This window comes from Equus caballus, chromosome 4 (genome assembly GCF_041296265.1).
Source record: "Equus caballus isolate H_3958 breed thoroughbred chromosome 4, TB-T2T, whole genome shotgun sequence".
In the NCBI taxonomy this organism is placed as follows: Eukaryota; Metazoa; Chordata; class Mammalia; order Perissodactyla; family Equidae; genus Equus; species Equus caballus.
In genome coordinates, this window is record NC_091687.1 from 38,747,698 (window position 1) to 38,768,923 (window position 21,226).

At 39.0% G+C, this 21,226-nt stretch overlaps 1 protein-coding gene across 5 annotated transcripts in view; it reads left to right on the top strand.

Annotated features, from left to right (window-relative positions):
• Window positions 1–21,226, top strand: part of CDK14 (cyclin dependent kinase 14) — a 549,770-nt gene that overhangs the window by 44,380 nt on the left and 484,164 nt on the right. For 2 of the 5 annotated variants that reach the window (XM_070264493.1, XM_070264494.1), the window contains exon 3: window positions 8,161–8,266. The exons of the other annotated variants lie outside the window; for them this stretch is intronic. In XM_070264493.1, the coding sequence (XP_070120594.1) occupies window positions 8,189–8,266 (78 nt within the window). In that variant the 5' untranslated portion in view covers window positions 8,161–8,188. The remainder of the gene's footprint in view (window positions 1–8,160; window positions 8,267–21,226) is intronic. 5 annotated transcript variants of the gene reach the window in all.

The window sequence follows — 21,226 nt, forward strand, 5'->3', positions numbered from 1 at the left end:
CTATGTACAGTTGAAATTGTAATATATATTGCCTAAATTGCCTTTCAAAGAGCATGTATTGGTTCACACTCGCACCCACAATGTCTTTCTTCTCCCTTTGCCCTGATGTGTTTTCTGAAACTTGCAGATTTTTCCAATCTGGCACTTGAAAATTAATGCTTTACTAGTTGTTTTAAATTTGCATTATTTTAACTGTTAGTTAGGCTGAGCACCTTTTCTTTGTAAGTTTATAAGCCATTTTAATTCTTTTTTTTTCCTGGGAACTCCAAGCTACTTTCAGTACTTAGTTATAACTGATGAGAATTAGTGTACATTTTTGGGGGGGAACACGCAGAGAGAGACTTGTGTCTTAGAACCTTCTTAGTGTTATTAGAAACCTTGAAGGTCATCTAGTCCCACCTTCCACTTGGTATAAGAAACATTTTATAACCTTTGATCATCTGCTTGAATGCTTCTAGTATTAGGGGGCTTAAAACCTCAAGAGCATCTAATTCCTCTGTTGGCTTTAGTTGACAGACACTTCAAGATATGTTAAAAGAGTAGTGGAATAGATAGAGAGAGTGGGAGCAGCTGGACTCTTTAATTAAACCACATTAATGAGGCCAGAAGATTCTTCAGGCCCAATCAGGGGACCAGGAGCAATGTGTGTAAGTGAATCTTGACCATTCAACTAAGGAATGAAAGAACATAACCAAGGAGGGCTCTTTGTGGATGTGGTAGTTATCTATTGCTCCATAATAAGTTACCCCTAAACTTAGTGCCTTAAAACAACAGTAAACATCTATTATCTCTTAGAGTTTCTGTGGGTCAGGAATTTGGGAGCAACCTACCTGGGTGGTTCTTGCTCTGGGTGTCTTAGAGGTTGTAGTCAAGACGTTGGTTGGAGCTGCAGTTATCTGAAGGCTGGACTGGGCCTGGAGAATGTGCTTGTACTGTGGCTCACTCACATGGCTGTTGGCAGAAGGCCTCAGTTCCTTGCTATGTGAATATCTCTGTAGAGCTACAGAGAATGTCCTCACATTCTGGTGGCTGGCTTCTCCCAGAGTAAGTAATCCAAGAGAAAGCAAGATGGAAGCTGCAGTGTCTTTATGACCTCAGAAGTCACATACAGTTGTTTCTGCAATGTCCTATTAGTGACCCAGGTCAGCCCTGTTCACTATGGGACGGAACTTCACAAGAGTTAGAGTACTAGGAGGCAGGGGTCACTGGAGGTTCTTGGAGAATGAGTACCCACTGGCCCCCAAAGATTCAAATCTCTCTTACCTGCTAAACAAAATACACTCACTCCTCTCAGGGCCTCAAAATCTCATCCCAGTACAGAGGCCAACTCTTTGTGTAGGAGAATTAGGAAATATTTAAACAGATTTTGGAAGTACTGGAGATTTCTTTTGTTGGAAGAAATTTTTATATTTGGGCATCTTCTCAATTATAAAAGCGTTTCTTTATTCTCCATCCTATGATATTTCTGGCCCAAATAAATAGGAAATAGATTTATAATCCTGACAGAGGAAAGAAGTTCTAGTGAAATTTTCCAACTTATTTTTAGTCAGAAAAGCTTCATGACATTCACTAGTTCTCAAAAATGAGGGTTAGATTCCTGGAAAACCCATATTGGAGAGTTCTCAGTGAAGGAACTTGAGACCTGATAGGTAAAATATGGATATCAAATTGTGCTGGTTATTTACTTGTGGTTCCAGCTTCAAGCCCACCATTTTGTATTTTGTTTTGTGAGGCTGGGGCTGGATCTCTGTGAAATACATTTCCCATCTTCCCTTGTCAGCTGGATTCCTGTTGGTCTCTGGCAGTAGGAGACACTGGCGGAAGACTGAAATGTTGGAGGAAGGGCGAGAACGGCCATTGCTGTTTTCAGCTCCTGTCAGCATTTCTCCAGTCGTCAGCTATAGCTCTTGTCTGTGGTTTCTTTCGGCATCAGTTTTGCTGTGGCCCCTAACCAAGGTCCAAGCATCAATCATACTGTGTGTGTCCTGTCCCCTGACCCTGCTTAGAGTCCCATTACTAGTCCCTCTTCTGGGCACCCAGCTGCTGATCACCCCACATCTTCCCTATGTTTCTTCAGCCTTAAGGCTGTAGCTGCTTCTGGCAGTTACTAGTACTGGGGTTATCTCTGTGTCCCTTTTTACTTTTTTGGTCTCTCAACACCTATGTAATCATTTTCTTTGATTAAATCTCTGCTGTTTAAAATACCTAATGTCTGAGGTTTCTGCCTTCCCACTGACTGAAACAGTGACTAAGATTTCTAGATATGTCATCCTTCGCCATTAGTGTGACCTGTTTGTACTTAAGTTTTCTTTCTTGCAAGGTCGTAGCAAGAGGCCACTGTTGTTCTTCGTCTGGTTCTTGTCCAAGTGTTAAGTGCTTTTCTTATTGTTATTGCTCATAGCTGTTGACTTCATTTTATGGGTTTGTGCTCCTGAGCAGGCCTCGGGAGCCTACTGTCTTGTTTCCATAGTGCGTCTCCATCCCGGTTTACTTGGGATGCCTGAGCAGTTTCATTAAATCTGTCTAACCCCAGAACTTTCCTCATTCATCCTCAGTACAAAGGGGTACATATTGGATATCCTTGGCTCCACCAGGTCCTACCTGAGCAACTGCTGTTTGAGCCTCTGCTGTTTGAGCCTCTTCTACACACTTCCTAATGGCCTCCATCCCCATAGACACTGCCCACTAGTGGGCCATTGCAGGACCTGCACTTATTTCCCTTCATCTTCCTTTATCTTTCCCAAGACTTTCACTCCTGCTCTACCATCTGCTTTATTTCCCTTTTCTATTCCCAGCTCCCATTCCCTCTTTTTCTTATTATCCCCAAAGGGACTGGTTCATAGTTTGTATATATTAAAATTTGAAGCCCTTGCTGAAAAGGTATACCTGCTGAATTGCTTGAATTTTACATACAGAGAAGTCCTGCAGGAGGGGGCATAATTATATTAGCTTATGAATCAAGTGAGCATTTTATAGACCAGAGGGAAACAGCTAGTGATTCATTAATGATACTACTGTTCTGCAAGTTAATAAATTAATTAAGGCTTTTTACTTTTAGTAGAGGGGCTATGTGTTTCTTCCATAAACGTTTATCTTCTTGCCCTGTTTACACAGCACTATCTCAGGTAGGTGCATTGGAGAAGAACAAAGGAGGAAAAGGACCCAGCTCTTGCTGGTCTTGAAAGACTTTATTGTGTACTTGGGGAGATAGGATACATATGTTCAATAGCTAAGGGACCAAAATAAGTGTTAGATTATGTGATAGAAACTGTACTCAAGTGTGTGTTGTGGGGCATATAATAACGGTGCTGCCTGTATACAGGCACTGAGCACTTTGCGTTGTCTCATTTAATCCTCAGAACTCTCAAGCAGTTCCTCTACTTAGTCCTGTTTTGCAAGTGGTTAAATCAGTCGCCTGAGGATACACGTCTGCAAAGTAACAGAAATTAGCATCTGAAGCCTAGCTTGGTCTGAGTCTAAAGACTATAATAGGTAGAAGTGAAGCTCGCGTGCACGGTGTCATGCTTGTGTGTGTATGTTTTGAGATGTGCTGGATATCTTCTATTTACTCCCCTGGATCCTGCTCTGTGTCCTGGGCAGCTGACCTGTGTGGATTACGCCAGTGAACACCCTTGTCCTTCAGCTTCCGGTGAGATTCGACTGATGGGAAGAACGCAGGAGATCTGAGGGCAGGGCGAGAGTGATGTTGGTGTTTATTAATCCAGCTCTTCTCTGCGGGGTCTCTGCCTGTTGGCTTCGTAGCTCTTCTTCCCTTTCCCCCTTCCTTCCCCTTGCCCCTTTTCTCTCTTTGAATTCCAGGAATCACTCTCCCCCCTTGACCTTTCCAGCACAGAAAGAGTAAGGATTCCTTGTTGTTAGTAGCACTAATGCTGTCCCTGACTTTAAAAGTTGTCTCTTGATCAAAGTCGATTTGAATGTATTATTCCCAATTTGAGTGTATCATGTGTTTCCTGTTCAGACTGATATGGGGAAATGCCTGTAAGACATTTCTTTTGTCTTCCTTTCTCCTTCTCTTTCCCTCTTTGGTCCTTCCTCAGTATGCCCAGCATTTGTTAGTGCCATGGAATTGATTCCAGCTCCTAGCGACCCTGTATACAGCAGAGCAGAACTCTGCCCTGTCTTTTTGCTCCATCCTCTCACCTTCTGGCACTATATCAGACAGTGCTCTGCTGCTATTCATAGGGTCTTAGTGGCCAATTTTTTGGGAAATAGGTGGCCAGGTCCTTCTTCCTAGTCTGTCTTAGTCTGGAAGCTCCACTGAAACCTGTCTGCCAAGGGTGACCCTGCTGGTATTTGAAATACAGGTGGCATAGCATTCAGCATCACAGCAACACACAGACGCCACAGTATAACTGACAGACGGGTGGTGTGGTACCCTGATGGGAAAGGAACCTGGGCCTCGGCGGTGAGAGCCCTGAATCTTAACCATTAGACCACAGAGTTGGCTTATTGTGTAGGTTAAAATTTGTTTAATAATGCCAGAAATGAAAACTTGTAATAGATTTGAGAAGCAGAATGACTGAAGAGAATCTAGCACATGAAATGAGTTGATTACTCAGTGCAAAATGTAGCCAGCAATTCACAAATTTGTTGCTTACTCTTCCTACCTGTACATTAGCTTTGTTCTCTGAAAAACTGCTCTTTATTTGGCTTAATAAATTTTGAATTTTGAAACACTCATCTTTAGTTGAAGAAAACAACATCAAGGAGGGTATAAAGTCTTTTTAAAAGAGTGAGTAACTGGAAGTGTGGTTTTTAGAATTTATAATTCACTAAGAAGGTAAGTTCACTGTAAGAGTTGTCAATCAAATAACATTCCCTACCTGTCCCTGGATTTAAGATGTGTATGAATTTTGGGGGGGTGGTCTGTAAGGTTTTTTAATAAATAGGTTTTTTGGGAGAGCAATTTTAGGTTTACAGAAAAGTTGAACAAAAAGGAGTTCTCATATCACCTCTCACCTTTCCCAGCCCTCCCCCTGCCAATTTCCCCTATTATTAACATCTTGCATTAGTGTGGTACATTTCTTGTGATTGATGAGCCAATATTAATTCATCATTATTAACTAAAGTCCATAGTTTACATTGGAGTCCAGTGTTTGGGTTGTAAAGTTCTAGGGTTTGACAGATGTATAGTGACATGCACCCACTGTTACAGCACCATACAGAAAAGTTTCACGATCCTAAAAATCCTCTCTGCTCCACCTGTTCCTCCCTTCTCCCCTTCCCCTGAACACCTGGCAACCACTGATCTTTTTACTGTCTCCATAGGTTTGTCTTTTCCAGAATGTCATGTAGTTGGAACCATACAGTATGTAGCTTTTCCAGATTAGCTTCTTTCACTTAGCAATATGCTTTTAGGGTTTCTCCATGTATTTTCATGGCTTGATAGTTCATTTCTTTTTACTGCCGAATAATATTCCATTGTCTGGATGTATCACAGTTTGTTTAACCATTTACTTATTGAAGGGCATCTTGGGTGCTTCCACATTTTGGCAAATATGAGTAAAACTGCTATAAACTTTTGTGTGTAGGTCTTTGCGTGAACATAAGTTTTGGGCTGGTGTCCCAGGATTAAGATGTAAGTGGAGTTCAGGAAGATCTGTCAGGTTTTTTTTAGCAGTTAGGAAAAATGTAGTTTTTGCTCTGCCCGTGTTCAGTTCTACCCTGTTGTAATGGCCTGGCTGATTAGACAAGCACTGACATCAAAAGATAACACAGGAAGAGGAGGTGTTTCTGGAGTAAACTACCCATTCTCAGATGGGAAGTCCAGTCTCTAATCCTGAAAAGGGGTTTCTTTGAACTAATCAGAGCCAAGGGAACATACTAGCTTCTTTGCCAGACACACTGAGGCTCAATTATTCACTTAATTATTCACTTAATAATCATCACATACTTATGTATGACCTGAGGATTAGAGTTTAAATATAAACTGAATATCTGACATAATAAATCAAGTATAAAATACTTATCTGTCTTAAAATTTTACATGAGCAATTTACCCGATGACTTATATTTCACTGAGGAAAGTAAACACATTACTAATGCATATCTAGTGTATGAACATGTCTTTGGGTTGTTAATGTGGCTCTCCCTTGCTTTTGAGTAAGCAAAGAGCCATTCTTTCGAGACTTCCTGTGGCCACCAATAATTCTGCCAAGGATCTGACATCCTGGGGATTTGCCAGCCTTTCTTCAGAGACTTTAACTCCTCTGAAACACCCTTAGAGTTTCTAGTGGTCTGTTTAAATCTTCTGGTGCAGTGTGTGTGGGTGCTGAGCCAGAACATATAAATTCCCACCTCAAGTCACCTAACTCTCAGTGGTGTAACATCAGGAAAATCACTTCAACTTTTTCGTCTTTTAGAGAGTACCAAGCCTCTCTCTGCTGCCTGGGGATATTAAAGGTGGATTAGCCCATGTTTTTAAAGCACTTAAAGCTCCCCAGGGGAAAGTGCCTTGCAACTTCCAGGCATAATTACTGGGTATATTCCAGCTGGAATAGGGCGAGAAAAGTGCACTCGCCTTAAAGCCGAAAGCTCACAAAGCTCTTTCACAGGGGTAATGTATCTTGAATGTGAAAGCATTGGAGTTGCAGCGGGGGATGTTTTAATTATTACTCAATAGTCCTTCATAAATTTGGACTCATTATCATTTTGGTATCTGAATGTAAAGACATCGTACACAGTGGCCCAGAACCTTCCTTAGCCTAGATGAAAGTGGACAGGTGCCTGTCTTTCTTGTTTCTGAAGAGCTCTTAAACTAAGCTTCTTGGTCTGGTTTTGCCTGTTTAAGGGAACTGTTGCAATCTGCAGTATTCTCCGTGTAGTTCAAAGCATCTTGTGTGGGAATAAGTGAGAAACATTGAGGAATGACTTTCCCATTTCCTATTATTAATAGAAATCATTAACAAAAAGATTTTTTATATCTGTAAAACATTTTTTTCTGTTTCATAGAAAATGACTGGCTAAAATATGACACATCTCACTGCTCTTGGAGATTTAAGCCTTCTGTTGACACCAACAGATAAAGTGTGAACTGGAGATAACAGGAGAGAAATAGATATTTAAAAATATTTCCTAAAAAAATATAATTTATGGATGAGAAATTGCTGTCACAAACATTTGGTTGATTTCAGAGGTTGCTGTTGCTCATTTACTTAATTCCTTCTCCTTTTCATTTTGTAGTGATAGGAGACTGTCCTAGTTTCACACTTTGGAAATGCTAATTTAATAGCCCAGACCATTCACTGAGATAAGGACTGGTTGCAGTTTGGTTTATTTTTGTTTGAAATATATTTTGGAAATATTTTCTGTGAACATCTATCAACTGAAATTTTTCTCCATCTTCTTGCTGTCTTAACAGAACTTTCAGTAGTTGATACTAACAGTTTCTTAAGTTGGGTATAAAAGTTTAAAGCTTGATGCAGAGTTTAACATGTGGTAGCTCATGTGAGTATCTTTAGGTCTCTAGTGCAGTGATGGTAAAAACATTCTAGATCTACAGAAATTCATCTTTTGATATTTTTCTGGATCTGTGCTGTCCAATACTGTAGTCACTAGACACTTATGACTATTAAGCATGTGAAATGTGGGTCATGGGACTGAGGAAATGAATTTTTAATTTTAATTAATGTAAATTTAAATAACCACCTGCGGCTGATGGCTGCTGTACCGGACAGCACAGCTCAAGTCATTTGGTTAATAAAGGCGTGTCTTAAATTTTATCTCAGTGTCTTGGCAGACTTAACAAAACGGCAAAAATAATTTATTGAGCATCTGTTTACTTTATGCTAGAGACGTCACTGGATATTTAATTTTTGCTATTTACCACAACCCTGGGACATCCTGTTCTACTGTGAGGAAACCAAGGGCCAGGAAGCAGAGAAGCTTGACTGGGTCGTAGAGCCAGGCCACGCATTTGCTCTTTCTGCTTTGTCACAGGATCTAATTTCACTTCAAACTGTGGCGTCAGTTATTTTGTACAACGCCTCCAATTTGGGTTTGTCTGATTTTTTCTTGTGATTAGGTTTAAATCTTATATTTTCATCACCCTAAAATTAAACCCCATACCCACCAGCAGTCACTGCCCACCCCCTCTCCCCCAGCCCCTAGCAACCACAAATTTATTTTCTTTCTCTATAGATTTCCCAATTCTGGAGATTTCACATAAATGGACTCATACACTGATGGTCTTTGTGAGTGGCTTCTTTTATTTAATATAATGTTTTCAAGGGTCATCCTTGTTGAGGTATGTATCAGTACTTCGTTCTTCTTTATGGTTGAATAATATTCTATTACATGGATATGCTATGTTTGGTTTATTCATTCATCAGTTGGAGATTCGGGTTGTTACTACTTTTTGATTATTATGAATAAAGCTGCTATAAACATTCATGTGCAAGTTTTTGTGGGGACATATGGTTTCATTTTGCTTGGGTGTATTGCTAGGAGTGGAATCGCTGGGTCGTATGGTAACTCTGTATTTAGCATTTCTGAAGCAGGAATAGTTTCGTTTTGATAAATGTAATCAATCCTTCATTCTTTCTTGTGGTTTCTGTCCGCTAGTAAATTAGAGTTACAGTAGAGTGTAGATTCAAGACAACAATAATAGTGTACTGGTACTCTCTCTTAGTGCCAGGTAAAACATTTTTAAAAATAATCAATACTTGTTTTCATATTTCTTCACATACATTTGGGATTTTAAAAAATATGCATGGTAGTCTTCCATCTTATGTCTTTCTTCATACTTAAAAATATATATATATGTGTATAGGTTGGTGTTTATCTAAGTGGTATTCTCAATGTAATGTGGACAGCAGTAGGCTGCAGATTGTTGGTAGAAAGTCCCTTGAAATAAGAATCTGCACTTTTGTGTAAGTATTAAACATAGCTGGGGGGACGTTTATGAACCCAAAGCAGGACAGCAATCTTTGTTGGTTTATGGCATTTTTCCAGGCTTTATTGTGTTCAGACTCCAAAGGGTTGGACTTCATGCCTCCCGGCTGATCTGTCTGTAAAAAACAGTAGAATTTTAAGGGACTATAATGTCCTTTTGTTCAATAAATAGACGTTTCTTGCTGAGACAACAGAAGACTGAAACTACTTTTTAAAAATACACATAGTTTAACTCTGTGAATGTTGCCAGAAATGATCTTATTAAAATAAGCTTATGATGTACTTTGGCCTGGAAGAATATTACCCTGAATTATAGTGCAGTTGGTTTAAAAAGGAAAAAAACATCCTTGGATAAAAATTTCCACACTCATGATACTTTCCTGATTTCCTCTGTTTTTTCCAAATATTTTCTATTGTATATTTTCTATGCTATGTGCTAAGGAGGTTACAAAAGTAAATGTGGTGTTCTTCTCTTGAGGGAGCTTATGCAGAGTGACACAAGGCAGAAACGAAGCAAAGGCTCCAAGAATCATACAGAGGGCTGTGGGAGAGTTTCAAGTGGTTCTGGGGTCCTTGGAGGGGCGGAACCCTGGAGCTGGGGAGTGTGTGTGTGTGTGTGTGTGTGTGTGTAAATCTTTTGGATTGACTCTAAAAATGCCTTTTTTTAGAGCAGTTTATGGTAAAATTGAGAGGAAGGTACAGAGACTTCCCATATACGCCCTGTTCCCACACATGCATAGCCTCTGCCATTATCAGCATCATTCTGCAGAATGGTGCGATTTTTCATTTTATTTTATTTTCTTTTACCAAGGATGAACCTTGGATTGACTCTTTATATTAAAAGTCCAACCTTGTTAATTTGGAGTCCACTAATGAGGAAATTTTGGTGAAATGGATAAATATTTAGCTAAATAGGATTTTCTAAGAAATTAATGGCATCAATGACATACAGTAAATGACCTATTCAGGAAAAGATAATCGTTTAAAGTACTTCTCTAATGAAGGACCTGTGCATAAACATCCAGCAATGTTTACTCAGTATAGAGTGTTGAGAAAGAATAGTGTGATGGTTGAAAGCACAGATCTTATCATCAGACTCCCTGGATTCAAATATTGGCTCTATTTACTAGCTCTGCGTCTTGGGCAAGTTACTTAACTCCTCTGAGCCTCAGGTTTCTTCTTTTGTAAGATGGGAATAATGAGCCTGCCTGCCTCATAGCATTGCTACGATGATTGAATGTATTAATACACATAAAATACTTAGATTCACACTTGGTACCCAACAAGCACTTGTTAAGTGATAACTATTAGTAACGTGTTTGCAGCACTGTGCTAAGTGCGGTAGGGAGATACAAGAGAATTTCTGGTGTCAAAAATCTAATAGGCTAGCAGGTAAAATCACATATATTGATATATAATATGCGTATATCTTCAGTATAATACAGTGCAGATAGATATGTGTTTTCTTTCTAGTTTGCGATTAAAAACTGTAATCAATTCAATGGACTTTCAAAAATCTAGTTTGAATCTCTTCAGATAAGAGAAAAGTAGTAGCTCTCCTATGACAAGCTCTGTGGTTTAGACTTTTTCCTGAGTTATGAATGACCTTCTAGTTGGATTGGTGTAATGAAATTTGACTATTTGGCTGACTTGGAAAATGCACACTAACCTTTAACCTCACGTCTCTCGTGAGTGTACCAATTAGGAGGAAATGCTCCTGTTTCTTGAATATTTTCTTATAGCCCAGCTGTGAAACAGTGGCTTCTGAGCCTAAGGAAGTGGAAGCTGGCAAAATCGTGGAGTGAAGTCCCTGTGGGAGGTGCCTTAGCCATACCACTTGGCCCCTAGAGACGGAACAAACTTTGGTCATTGCACCTTTTCCCAGTGATTCTGAAACCTTTCCTGACAAAATATTTAGACACAGGTGAATTGAATTCTTCGTCTGCTACAGGATTCCTGTGAAAACTTTTGAGAGGCTGAGATTTCTATTGAGGTCTACTCAAACTAAAATTAAAAACCAATATATTTTGCAAAATGTCTGTTGGCAAAAGGTACTCGTGGCCACTGTTGCTCTTTTTCTAGCTTTGTTGATATTTTAGAAGTGTTCTGAGAAGGGCTACTGGAGTGCACAACTCCAGGGGACAATACTCATAGATAGTGCACCCCCCCCCCCGCCAGAATTGTGCAGTACACGGCCTGCACAGCTGTACGTGGAGGTCCTAGTATTGAATTTGGCTCTTAGTCTTGTTCTTAGAACCTGTTGTTACAAGTTCTTTGGAATGTGTGCTGGTCTTCTTTTTTTTTTTGAGGAAGATTAGCCCTGAACTAACATCTGCTGCCAAGCGTCCTTTTTTTTTTTTTTTTTGGGCTGAGGAAGACTGGCCCTGAGCTAACATCCATGCCCATCTTCCTCTGCTTTATATGTAGGATGCCTACCACAGCATGGCTTGCCAAGCAGTGCCATGTCTGCACCCGGGATCCGAACCAGCGAACCCCAGGTCTCTGGAGCGGAATGTGTGTACTTAACCACTGCGCCACCCGGCTGGCCCAAATGTGTTCTGGTCTTATGGACCAAATTGGACCTTTAACTGGAGAAGGTCTTGAACTCCAAATACTCAGATAACCCTGTATTTAACCACGTGTCTTCTGTATCTAGTGGCCTTAACCCAAGCTCTCACTGTTATCACCCAGGTCATTATGATGTGCCTTATCACTGTAAGTCATCTGGTGACTGGTTTAAAGGATTTCTGACTCTTGTGTGCTGGGACTTCACTAAGCGTTCTTCACTTTGAAGTCTGATTCGTGGTGCTACAGCCGCTGTTGCTAGGATTGATCCTTCTGTTGTCACTTGAAGATCTGGGAGGTTATAAATGTATTAATGCTTGTGTGCAAGAGGGCGCTCTGTCTGTGTGGCTGGCCATGCTTCCAGTTGCTCCAGGCGGGGTCTGAGCAACTGCCACAGCTGCCCTAGGAGTTGTCAAAGCACTCTCCTGCATTACAAAAGGATTAAATGTGCTATTTGCTAGAGCTGTGTCTGGCAAGAGTCTTAGAACACTTCCAGGAAAGAAAAACAAAATTGTATTTCAACAAAGGAGTAAGAAAAGTTGGCACTTATTTCTATGAGGTCACTTCACTTGGGACAAAAAGTTGGTGTGTTCTTTATTTTAACCAATTTTGTGAGTACTTTGAGAAATATTTTAAGCTTGTCACTCTGAGAGAAATTAGAAAAATAACTCTATTAACTTTTGGGTGTTTGCAGGTAGGATGATATATTTTGCTCATTTAGGTTACTATGAATTTGTATTTACTTATTAACAAATTAGACCACTGTTCATGCCCGGAATTCTTCTTTTTGCATGTTGGTAGTTAGAAATATTGGTATAAAGCAAGTCTGTCAATTTCAACCACAGATGTTTAGAACTAGAGACTGAGACCATTTATCACAAGCTCCTGTTTTACAGGTGTCAAAGCCAAGACCCTGAGAAGCTAAGTAACTTGTGTGAAGTGGCAGAACCAATGGGTGGTAGGGCTGAACCAGCACGCAGGCCAGACTATGCCAGTGAAACCCAAGTCCTGCTGGATGCTCTCCCCTGATCAGGTGCCCTTGGAGAAGCCAGAGACCTGCCTGGGGCGTTTAAAGAACCCCTGGGTGCAACTGGGGTGATTCTCATTTGAATACTTTATTGGAATGGTGTGGAATAATGCTTATAAAAGGCCCTGCCACTTACTAGAAGAGTGACCTTGGGCTGTTAGTTAACCTCTTTGTGTTCCAGTTTCCTGATTTGAAAATCACATTTACTTCCTCACACAAACGCAAGGATGCTGTGAGCTAATACCTTTAAAGCACTTACAACAGTGTTTGGCACAGAGTAGGTGCTATGCAGCCATGAGCTGTTAGGATTATGTGTTGAACGTTACCTTTTCATTTTTTAAACCCCTTGTATAAGAGAAGAAGTATCTGTAGAGTAGTTTAAACAGTCATCATTTTGTGACTTTGCTCATATTAAGAAATTTTTTTTTTTAAAGATTGGCACCTGAGCTAACAACTGTTGCTAATCTTTTTTTTTTCTGCTTTATCTCCCCAACCCACCCCCGTACATAGTTGTATATCCTAGTTGCAGGTCCTTCTAGTTGTGGGATCATATTAAGAATTTTAAAAATGGGAGACTTTACCACCAGATAATCATAGGTTTGAATCTGGGCTCATGCACTTTCTAGCTATGTGAACTGATTCAGCTCATGCCACCTGTTCAGTTTGCACATCTGCTAAGTGGAGATGTGAATATACATCTATATATTCACTAGGTTGTGAAGATTACAGGAAATGGATGTGAAACCCAGCCTTAGCACACAGGCGGGAGGTAATTTTTGTTCCCTTTGCATTGAGTGGAATGTCCACACACGCACACACACATGCGCACACACATGCACACACACACGCACACACACACGCACACACCCCTGCAGTTCTGTTTCCTCTGTGAAGCCCTCCTTCCCCCACTGCTCTCATAAATCTCCATATAGATTATAACACATCCGTATTGCTCTCCACTTCATGTATAGTGTCTTGAATTATTTAAAATAGTTTGTTGTGTATTTGCTTTACCTTTCTGAAATTGAGGGGTTCTTGAGAAAAAGTGTAAAGATGTGTACATATCTTGGCTCACCCTCTCCTCAGTGCTGAGGGTGTTTTGGGTGCTCATGAGGACCAGTGATGTGGACGGAACAGTCCGTCGAGGTAACCAGGTCTTCCGCCAGTGTGTTCAGAACATACCTTCTTCAGCTTTCTTTTCCTCCCTGTTTTTAATCCCAGCACCTCTGTGTTAGTGCTTTCTGCTTCTGGTCTCTGAGGAGAAGCCATTTTTCCTTTGTCTCTCTTGTTCTAGTTCAGGAAACTAGATATAGTCCCAGTCATTGAATTGTTATTAGTAAGATTTCTGCTTCAGATTTTTGGTCATACTCTTCTATTCAGAATGGCTCTCTAAAAATTCATTGCAACCTTTAGTTACTGTTAATAAAACAAAACCAAATTTCCATAATTTTAATTGTGTAAGAGCTCTTGGTAATGCTTGCGTTTTATAATACCTTTCCTCTGCAGAATAGAAATTGCTTTCTAAAAAACATTGAGTTTTTAACATTATAGAGTCTGAAACCAGTGAAAATTGTGTACATTATCAAGCTGGAGGATTTTTAAATGTATTATTTTTTAATTTTTTTGGTAACATTTTTACATTTTACTTCTCACATTTTGCTTAAAAACCTTCTAAATGGATTTTTTTCTCTGTTGCTTAAAATTGTTATTAATGATATTTAGTGGGCATTCATTCATTCATTCAATATTTATTGTGTGTCCTATGGCAAATGCTGTGCTAGGTTCTGGGAATATAGTGGTGAATGGCACAAATTTGGTTTTAGCCTCTGTGAAATTTACAATCTAGTGGAAAGTAGGAAAAAAAATAGCCTTCAAATGAAGTAATGGGAAAAGAAGGATTCAAGTTAGCAGAAGTTGCTAAATTGTGCTATTACTGAAACTAATGAATATTTTTTAAAAAACTATTCAAGATGTGAATGTGAAGATAGGTCAAGATGAATGCATGTTTTGCCCCATGATTGTTTACTTTTGCAAGGACTGTAATACTTTATGTCTTCAAACTTTATTTGGCACAGAACTCAAAGGATCTTAGACATTGTCTTGCAACCATGTGACATCTATGACATATTTAACCCCTTGGAGGACAGTATTTGAGCTTCAGTGTGCTGCCAATCCAGGGAAAACAAAAGCACCTGTCTGTAAACTTAAGACCCCACGTAGAGACAGGGTGACCCTTCCTGTCTGTTTCTGTCAGAAAGGGGACAACCCCACATTTCAGTGAAATTTTGGATGCCTTTACTTTGTGCTAGATATTTATCTGATAATTATAATGTTGGGTTACCACAGTTGGACAGCCACCCTCCTGATGGCAAAAAAGCACGAGGAAATAATCTCTTCAAGTCTCCCTTTTCCCCCATGGCGTGATATTGTGAAAGCTCTAGGCACATCCAGTGCAAACGTTTCCTTTTCCCTTTTTGAAATAGGTAAGGAGGATTGCTATGAAGACTAACGTAGCTAAAGGAACAGCCCACAGAACTTAATACGTTTGATAAAATTTATCAATCATAAATGATTTGTGGTCTTTATCTTCTATTAGATGTTACCTATACGGATCAGACTGATAACCCATAGCAAGATCACAGCAATATGGTGTCTGCTCTGTGCTTGAGAGAAATTGTAAAGATCTGAAGAGTAAAGCTAGTTGGAACTTTACTGTTGGGGGGAAATTCTTGCAAATCTCAATTGATGATCAACTCAGCCCTATTTTGGAACCCTGAAATTTTTACTCGAGGAAAGAAAACTAGAAATCACATTTTACTTAGGCAAGGTCAGGATTCAATGCAGTAATTAATTACTGCATTTTACATAATTATATCCACCAGATGCCTGGAAAATCTTTTCGCTTGTTCCTTTTAATTGGTGGGTGTTGTTTTTATTCTTAATTATCCTATGTCATGTATTTAACATAACAAATTTGATAAACTGCTTAAATTTTTTTTGGATGAAATTTAGATCAGTATAATTCTCATTTAATAAAAAATAGACACAGACATCACAATCCATGCTGCATGAATGTCAAGGTGTAAAGTGCAGGGTGGAGTGCTTGTGTATTTGGAAGTCTCATCTAAGGGGGGTACCATTATTTTTATCTCTGGTCGATTGTATCCTGAAAACATTCAATGTCAGATCTTTGATAATACCAAGGAACTTAAGAAATCCAGACTTTACTTTAAGTCACTAGATCTTTAAATGTTCTTAACTAATTAATTTTTTTAAAGACTACAGTGGATGGCAAACAACCCAGTTAAAAAGCAAATCCCAAGCCAGGCAGCAAGGGGCCAATTTTTAACCTCAGCCGCAGTTAGGCTCAATAATTGAAAGTGCAACGTGGGATATGACTGGAGAGTAGCTTTTAAGTTATGAGGGGAAATTCTTTCTAGTGGCAGCATATCCTGGAAGCTTTTTCCTCTTTCTAGAAATCCAAGTATCAGAGAAAAAAAAAGATTTTTGAGAGGTATTTTCCATGTGTGCAATACAAGAGAATTGCATATTTAAAAATTTCTACACTTGCAGCCAATAGTAGGATGAGTTGGAATAGTAATAGTATTGCATGAGTATTGAATTATACCTAGGCTAAAGTTTGAATAATTATAAATGTGGACTAGGAAGTTGTTTCACTTAGCAAATCAGTTCTAATGTGGACATGTGACTTAACCAAAGCAAATTATCATGCTTCAGGGTGCATGTGTATTTGGGAACACCAAAAGGAACTCCTTTGCTGGGCTACTGAGTTTGATGTGTGAGCAGTGGAAAACCAGCAAAGGGCTAAACAGAGGAGCGATGTGGTCACATCAGAAGTGATTCTGATTCTCTGCCAGGGTCGCAAGAGAAGAATTTCATGAACTTAGTAGGTATGCCGTATAAATAAGTGGATTTACATTAGTTTTCTAAATTAGGCATGTTATAGCTCCTTTTGGATGAATCACAGTGCATGTGAGCATATTAATGACTCCGAGAATTAGGACAGCAAATACATTAACTCTTTTTGACCCAGTGTTTCTCAAACTTCTTTGACATGGAACATTTTTTTGAGAACAGCTGTTAATGTCTTGAGGAATGTCTGGTTTGGTAATATAGTTTGAGAAAATATTGCCTTAAAACATGGTTTTGGCTAATGAGAGGAAATATCTTGGGAAGGAATGTCTTAGAAGTAATGGAAACACCAGACAGATTTTGTCCATTTCTTTGAGTGGACTTCGCAATTTGGTTTCAGTATTTCAATATTTATATCATTATTAGTGGAGAACTTTTAAAGCCGTGGCTGGACTAATTGCCACACAGTCCATCCACAAGAAAGGCAAATTTGTATCATAATCTTTTAAAGTAATTTTTTATTTGAAAAATTTCAAACACACACAAAAGTAGAGAGGAAGTTATGTTGAACCCACATATGTCTATTACCCAGGTTCGACAGTTATAAAGATTTTGCTACATTTTTCTTTATCTTCTACACTCTTTGTTTGCTGAACTATTCTAAAGCATATCCAAGACATCATGTCATTTCACTCTTACACTCTTCAGTGTGCATCTTCACAAAAGGGGATATTGCCTTATATTACCTCAATAATATTGTTGCAATTATCAAAATTATAATAATTTCTTGATAATGCCTAATACCCAGTCCATATTCAAACTTTGAAAAATATTGAGATATAATTCACATACCATGAAATTCACTCTCTTAATGTACAATTCAGTGGTTTTGAGGATATTCACAAAGTGTGTAACCATCACCACTGTCTAATTCCAGAATATTTTGATTACCCCTAAAAGAAACCCACACTCATTATCTGTTACTCCCCATTTTCTCCTTCCCCCACTAATCTAATTTCTGTCTCTAGATTATGCCTATTCTGGGCACCACGTGGTCTTTTGTGACTGGCCTCTTTCCTTTAGCTTAATCTTTTCAAAGTTCATGTTGTAGCATGTATTGGTATTTTATTCCTTTTTATGGCTGAGTAATATCCCATGGTGTGGATATAGCACATTTTGTTTATCCATTCGTTGGTTGGTGGATATTTGGGTTGTTTCCACTTTTTGGTTATTACAAAACATGCTGTAATGAACATTCATGTACAAGTTTTTGTGTTTCCTGAGAATTTTATAGTTTTAGCTAAGTAAGTTCTAATGTGGACATGTGACTTATCCAAAGCAAATTATCATGCTTCAGGGTGCATGTATATATATCCCTAAGACTGGAATTTCTGGGTCATATGGTAACTGTATGTATGACTGCCAAACTGTGTTCCAGTGTGACGGCAACATTTTACATGCCCATCAGCAACTTATGCTGGTTCCAATTTCTCCACATCCTCCTCAATACCTGTTATTCTCTGTCTGTTAGATTTTAGCCATCTTAGTGGGTGTGAAGTGGTATCTCATTGTACTTTTGATTTGTATTTCCTTAATGACTAAAGATGTTAAGCACCTTTTCATTTGGGTATTGGCCTTTTTTTTTTTTTTTTTTTTTTGCTAAGGAAGATTCACCCTAGGCTAACATCCACTGCCAATCTTATTCTTTTTGTATATGAGCCACCACCACAGCATGATCACTGACAGATGAGTGGTGTAGGTCCATGCCTGGGAACTGAACCTGGGCCACTGAAGCAGAGCATGCTGAACTTAGCCCCTAGGGCACTGGGGCTGGCCCTTCACCATTTTTTATATCTTCTTTGGAGAAATATCTATTTGAATCCTTTTCTAGTTTTTAAGTGAGTTGTCTTTTTATTATTGAGTTCCAAGAGTTCTTTATATATTCTGAATATTAGTCCTTCATTGGATATATTAGTTGCAAATATTTTATCCCATTCTTGGGTTGTTTTTTCACTTTTTTGGTGATGTCCATTAAGCACAAAAGTTTTAAACTTTGATCGTCTGGATTATCTACTTTTTCTTTTTTGCTTGTGATTTTGGTGTCATACCTAAGCAAACATTGTCTGATCCAAGGTCATGTAGATTTATGCCTATAATTTTCCTGAGAATTTTATAGTTTTAGCTCTTACATTTAGATCTTTCATACATTTCAAGTTAATTTTTGTATATTGTGTAAGGAAGAGGCCACACTCTTAAAAGTAAAATTTTAGCTCTAGCTTTCAGGGTGACCTAGAAAGATAGCTGTTTTCTCTTTACCTACATCCACATGTGCATCCCATCCCCTATCCCCACTCCTCCATCCTTAACTAATCATGATGTAATTTATTAGAATCTATTTGTGTAGTAGGGAGTGGTACAATCAGAGTCTATGAGAGGACAAAGTCTCTGTTACAAATATGATTACATTCAATTAAGCAAACAACCAAGTTGTAAAGGACATCTGTTGTTTCTGCCTTCCTTGCTTACTGTTGTTATTTTTCTGGAAGTGAGACTTGAGTTGTTTTTGTGGAGTCCCCTTCCCACAGCTTCTGTCTATAGGCTGACTTGCAGCACATACTCCTGCTCAAGGAGTGGGAAACTTGTGCTGACTTGGCCAGTGAGGATTGTATCTCTAGAGCCGTAGTGATCAGTTCAAAGATGGACACAGATCCAAAAAGGGTCATGAGAGAGACACTTGTAATTAGGAGGAGAGAAAACTGGCATAGCCTGCCAATACTGCTGTCTTACCAGTGTCTGTCTATTTATAAGACCAACATGAGGGAAGATGAGCTGATCGATGGATTCTTGTTTTAAAAAAAATTTTATTAAGGTAACATTGGTTTATCAGATTATATAAATTTCAGGTGTACATTATTCTATTTAGATTTCTGTGTAGACTACATCGTGTTCACCACCCAAACTCTCATCGCCATCCATCACCATACACATGTGCTTGTTGAACAGCTGAATCTAGCTTTGCCCGAAGCTTAGGCTATTTCTGCATTTTTCAGATGCAAGAGTCTGTATATTCCTCTTTAGATTTGCAGCTGAAAGAGTTGTGGTTGTTGTACAGATAGAGCGCTAGAAGCTGAAGACACAAGATATTTCTGCCTTCATGGGCTTGACAACCTGGAAGGGAGAAATAAATAAAAAATAATGGTAAGTGAAAGAGTAGACATCTGTATGAAAAAGACGGACAGCACAACTATTGGGGAGGGGTTAGGGAATTGGAAAAAGTCCTCAAAAGGTAATTCCTGGTTTGGAGTTGAAAGATGAATCGGCATTCAATAGTCTTTCTGTAAACAACAAAACTGATTTGTCCACTGCAGCCTGCAGAAGTCATTTCCACTTTTTATTGAAGATGGGTGTGTCATTACACTCTATCAGTGGTATGGCCCTGACTGTCAAATGGGCCATACTATGGCACTTTTCTCTTCTAATAGCCATGAAGAGAAGGTGGCAAGTAACTGTAGCAGGTTTGGGAAGTGGCGTTAAGGTTTTCAGAACCTTATTTTATTTAGTGTATTTTTGATATAAAGGTCCAGTGTAATATTGTGCTTTAGGTTGATCTGACCCTGTAGACTTGGAATCATTTAGTCCAACTCGTTCATTTCACAGAGAAAGATAATTATAGCTCATATAGGCTATAGAATATGCCCAAAGTCACACAGCAGGGCTGGAACTGTAATCTTGGTTTCCTTATTCTTAGTGCAGTCTTTGTTCTATTTTATATCTTTCTCCTATTGAGAACCTCTTTAGTAAGAACAAAAGCTGGTTGGGCTTGCACTAAAATCTTGAGGAAAAAAATAAAGAATAGGGGAGGATTTTATGTGGATGAGCCTTTTGTTTAGCAAACTGCCAGCTGCATGTTTTCATCATTCTGAGTTTGGTACCCAGACTCCACTGGAATGGCTGGATGGCTGCCATTTTTCATCCAGATGGTGTTCCCTGTGTCTGTTAAATCAGGCGGGAAGTTGTGGTCCTCATGCAGATTGTCAGCACACCTATTCCAGCATTCAGAATTTTCAGCATACTGTATTTGAGATCAAGCAATTATTAGAAGTCACAGAGTCTTTTTTCCTAACTCTCAGGAGATTATTTATTTTTTTGATCTTCTTTACTGAGCCATCATCTTCTCCTCTCCGCAACCTCCATAATAACGAGGTTATACAGATTCACTGTAGCTTTGAATAAGATTATCGGAAGTAACTATGAAAATGTTAAGATGTAAACAAACAAAATAAAGAAAAGTTAATTTTTTTTTTTAGAAAAAAACTGATGCTAATGTTTAGTTCTTTCCAGTGGTGAGTGCTCAAAATCTTTATATAGAATAGATTCAGTGGGAGAAATCTGTTTGTGTGGCAATGAAGATGACTTGTCTTGAAGTCTCCTTTGGATAGCAAGCGCGTATTCTCTTATTATGTGTGTTGTTTAGGGTAGCTGAGTAGGTGGCAGCTGATGGTGTTGCGTAGTGCCCCTGCTCCCGCCCCCAGCAAACTTTGGTATGTACCATCACTGGTTGTTCCTTCATATCTTTCCTGCTGCTCAGTGGAATGTTTCTAATGCATTTGTCACCGTTGTGGTTATGAAACTTGCCTAACAAATAAGAAATTGCTTCAGTGCATTTACTAGTGGTATGTAAAAGCAAAAACTAAGTCGATGTGATGTACGCCCACTAAGTTTGCTGTCTAAAACTGAGGATGACACAAAAAAAAAACTGCATTTAAGCCCAGCTGCAAATTATTCTGTTCCCTTTGGTGTCCAGGAGCTATTTGCCAGGGCTTTGGGAATAGAATAGCCTGTCAGTTA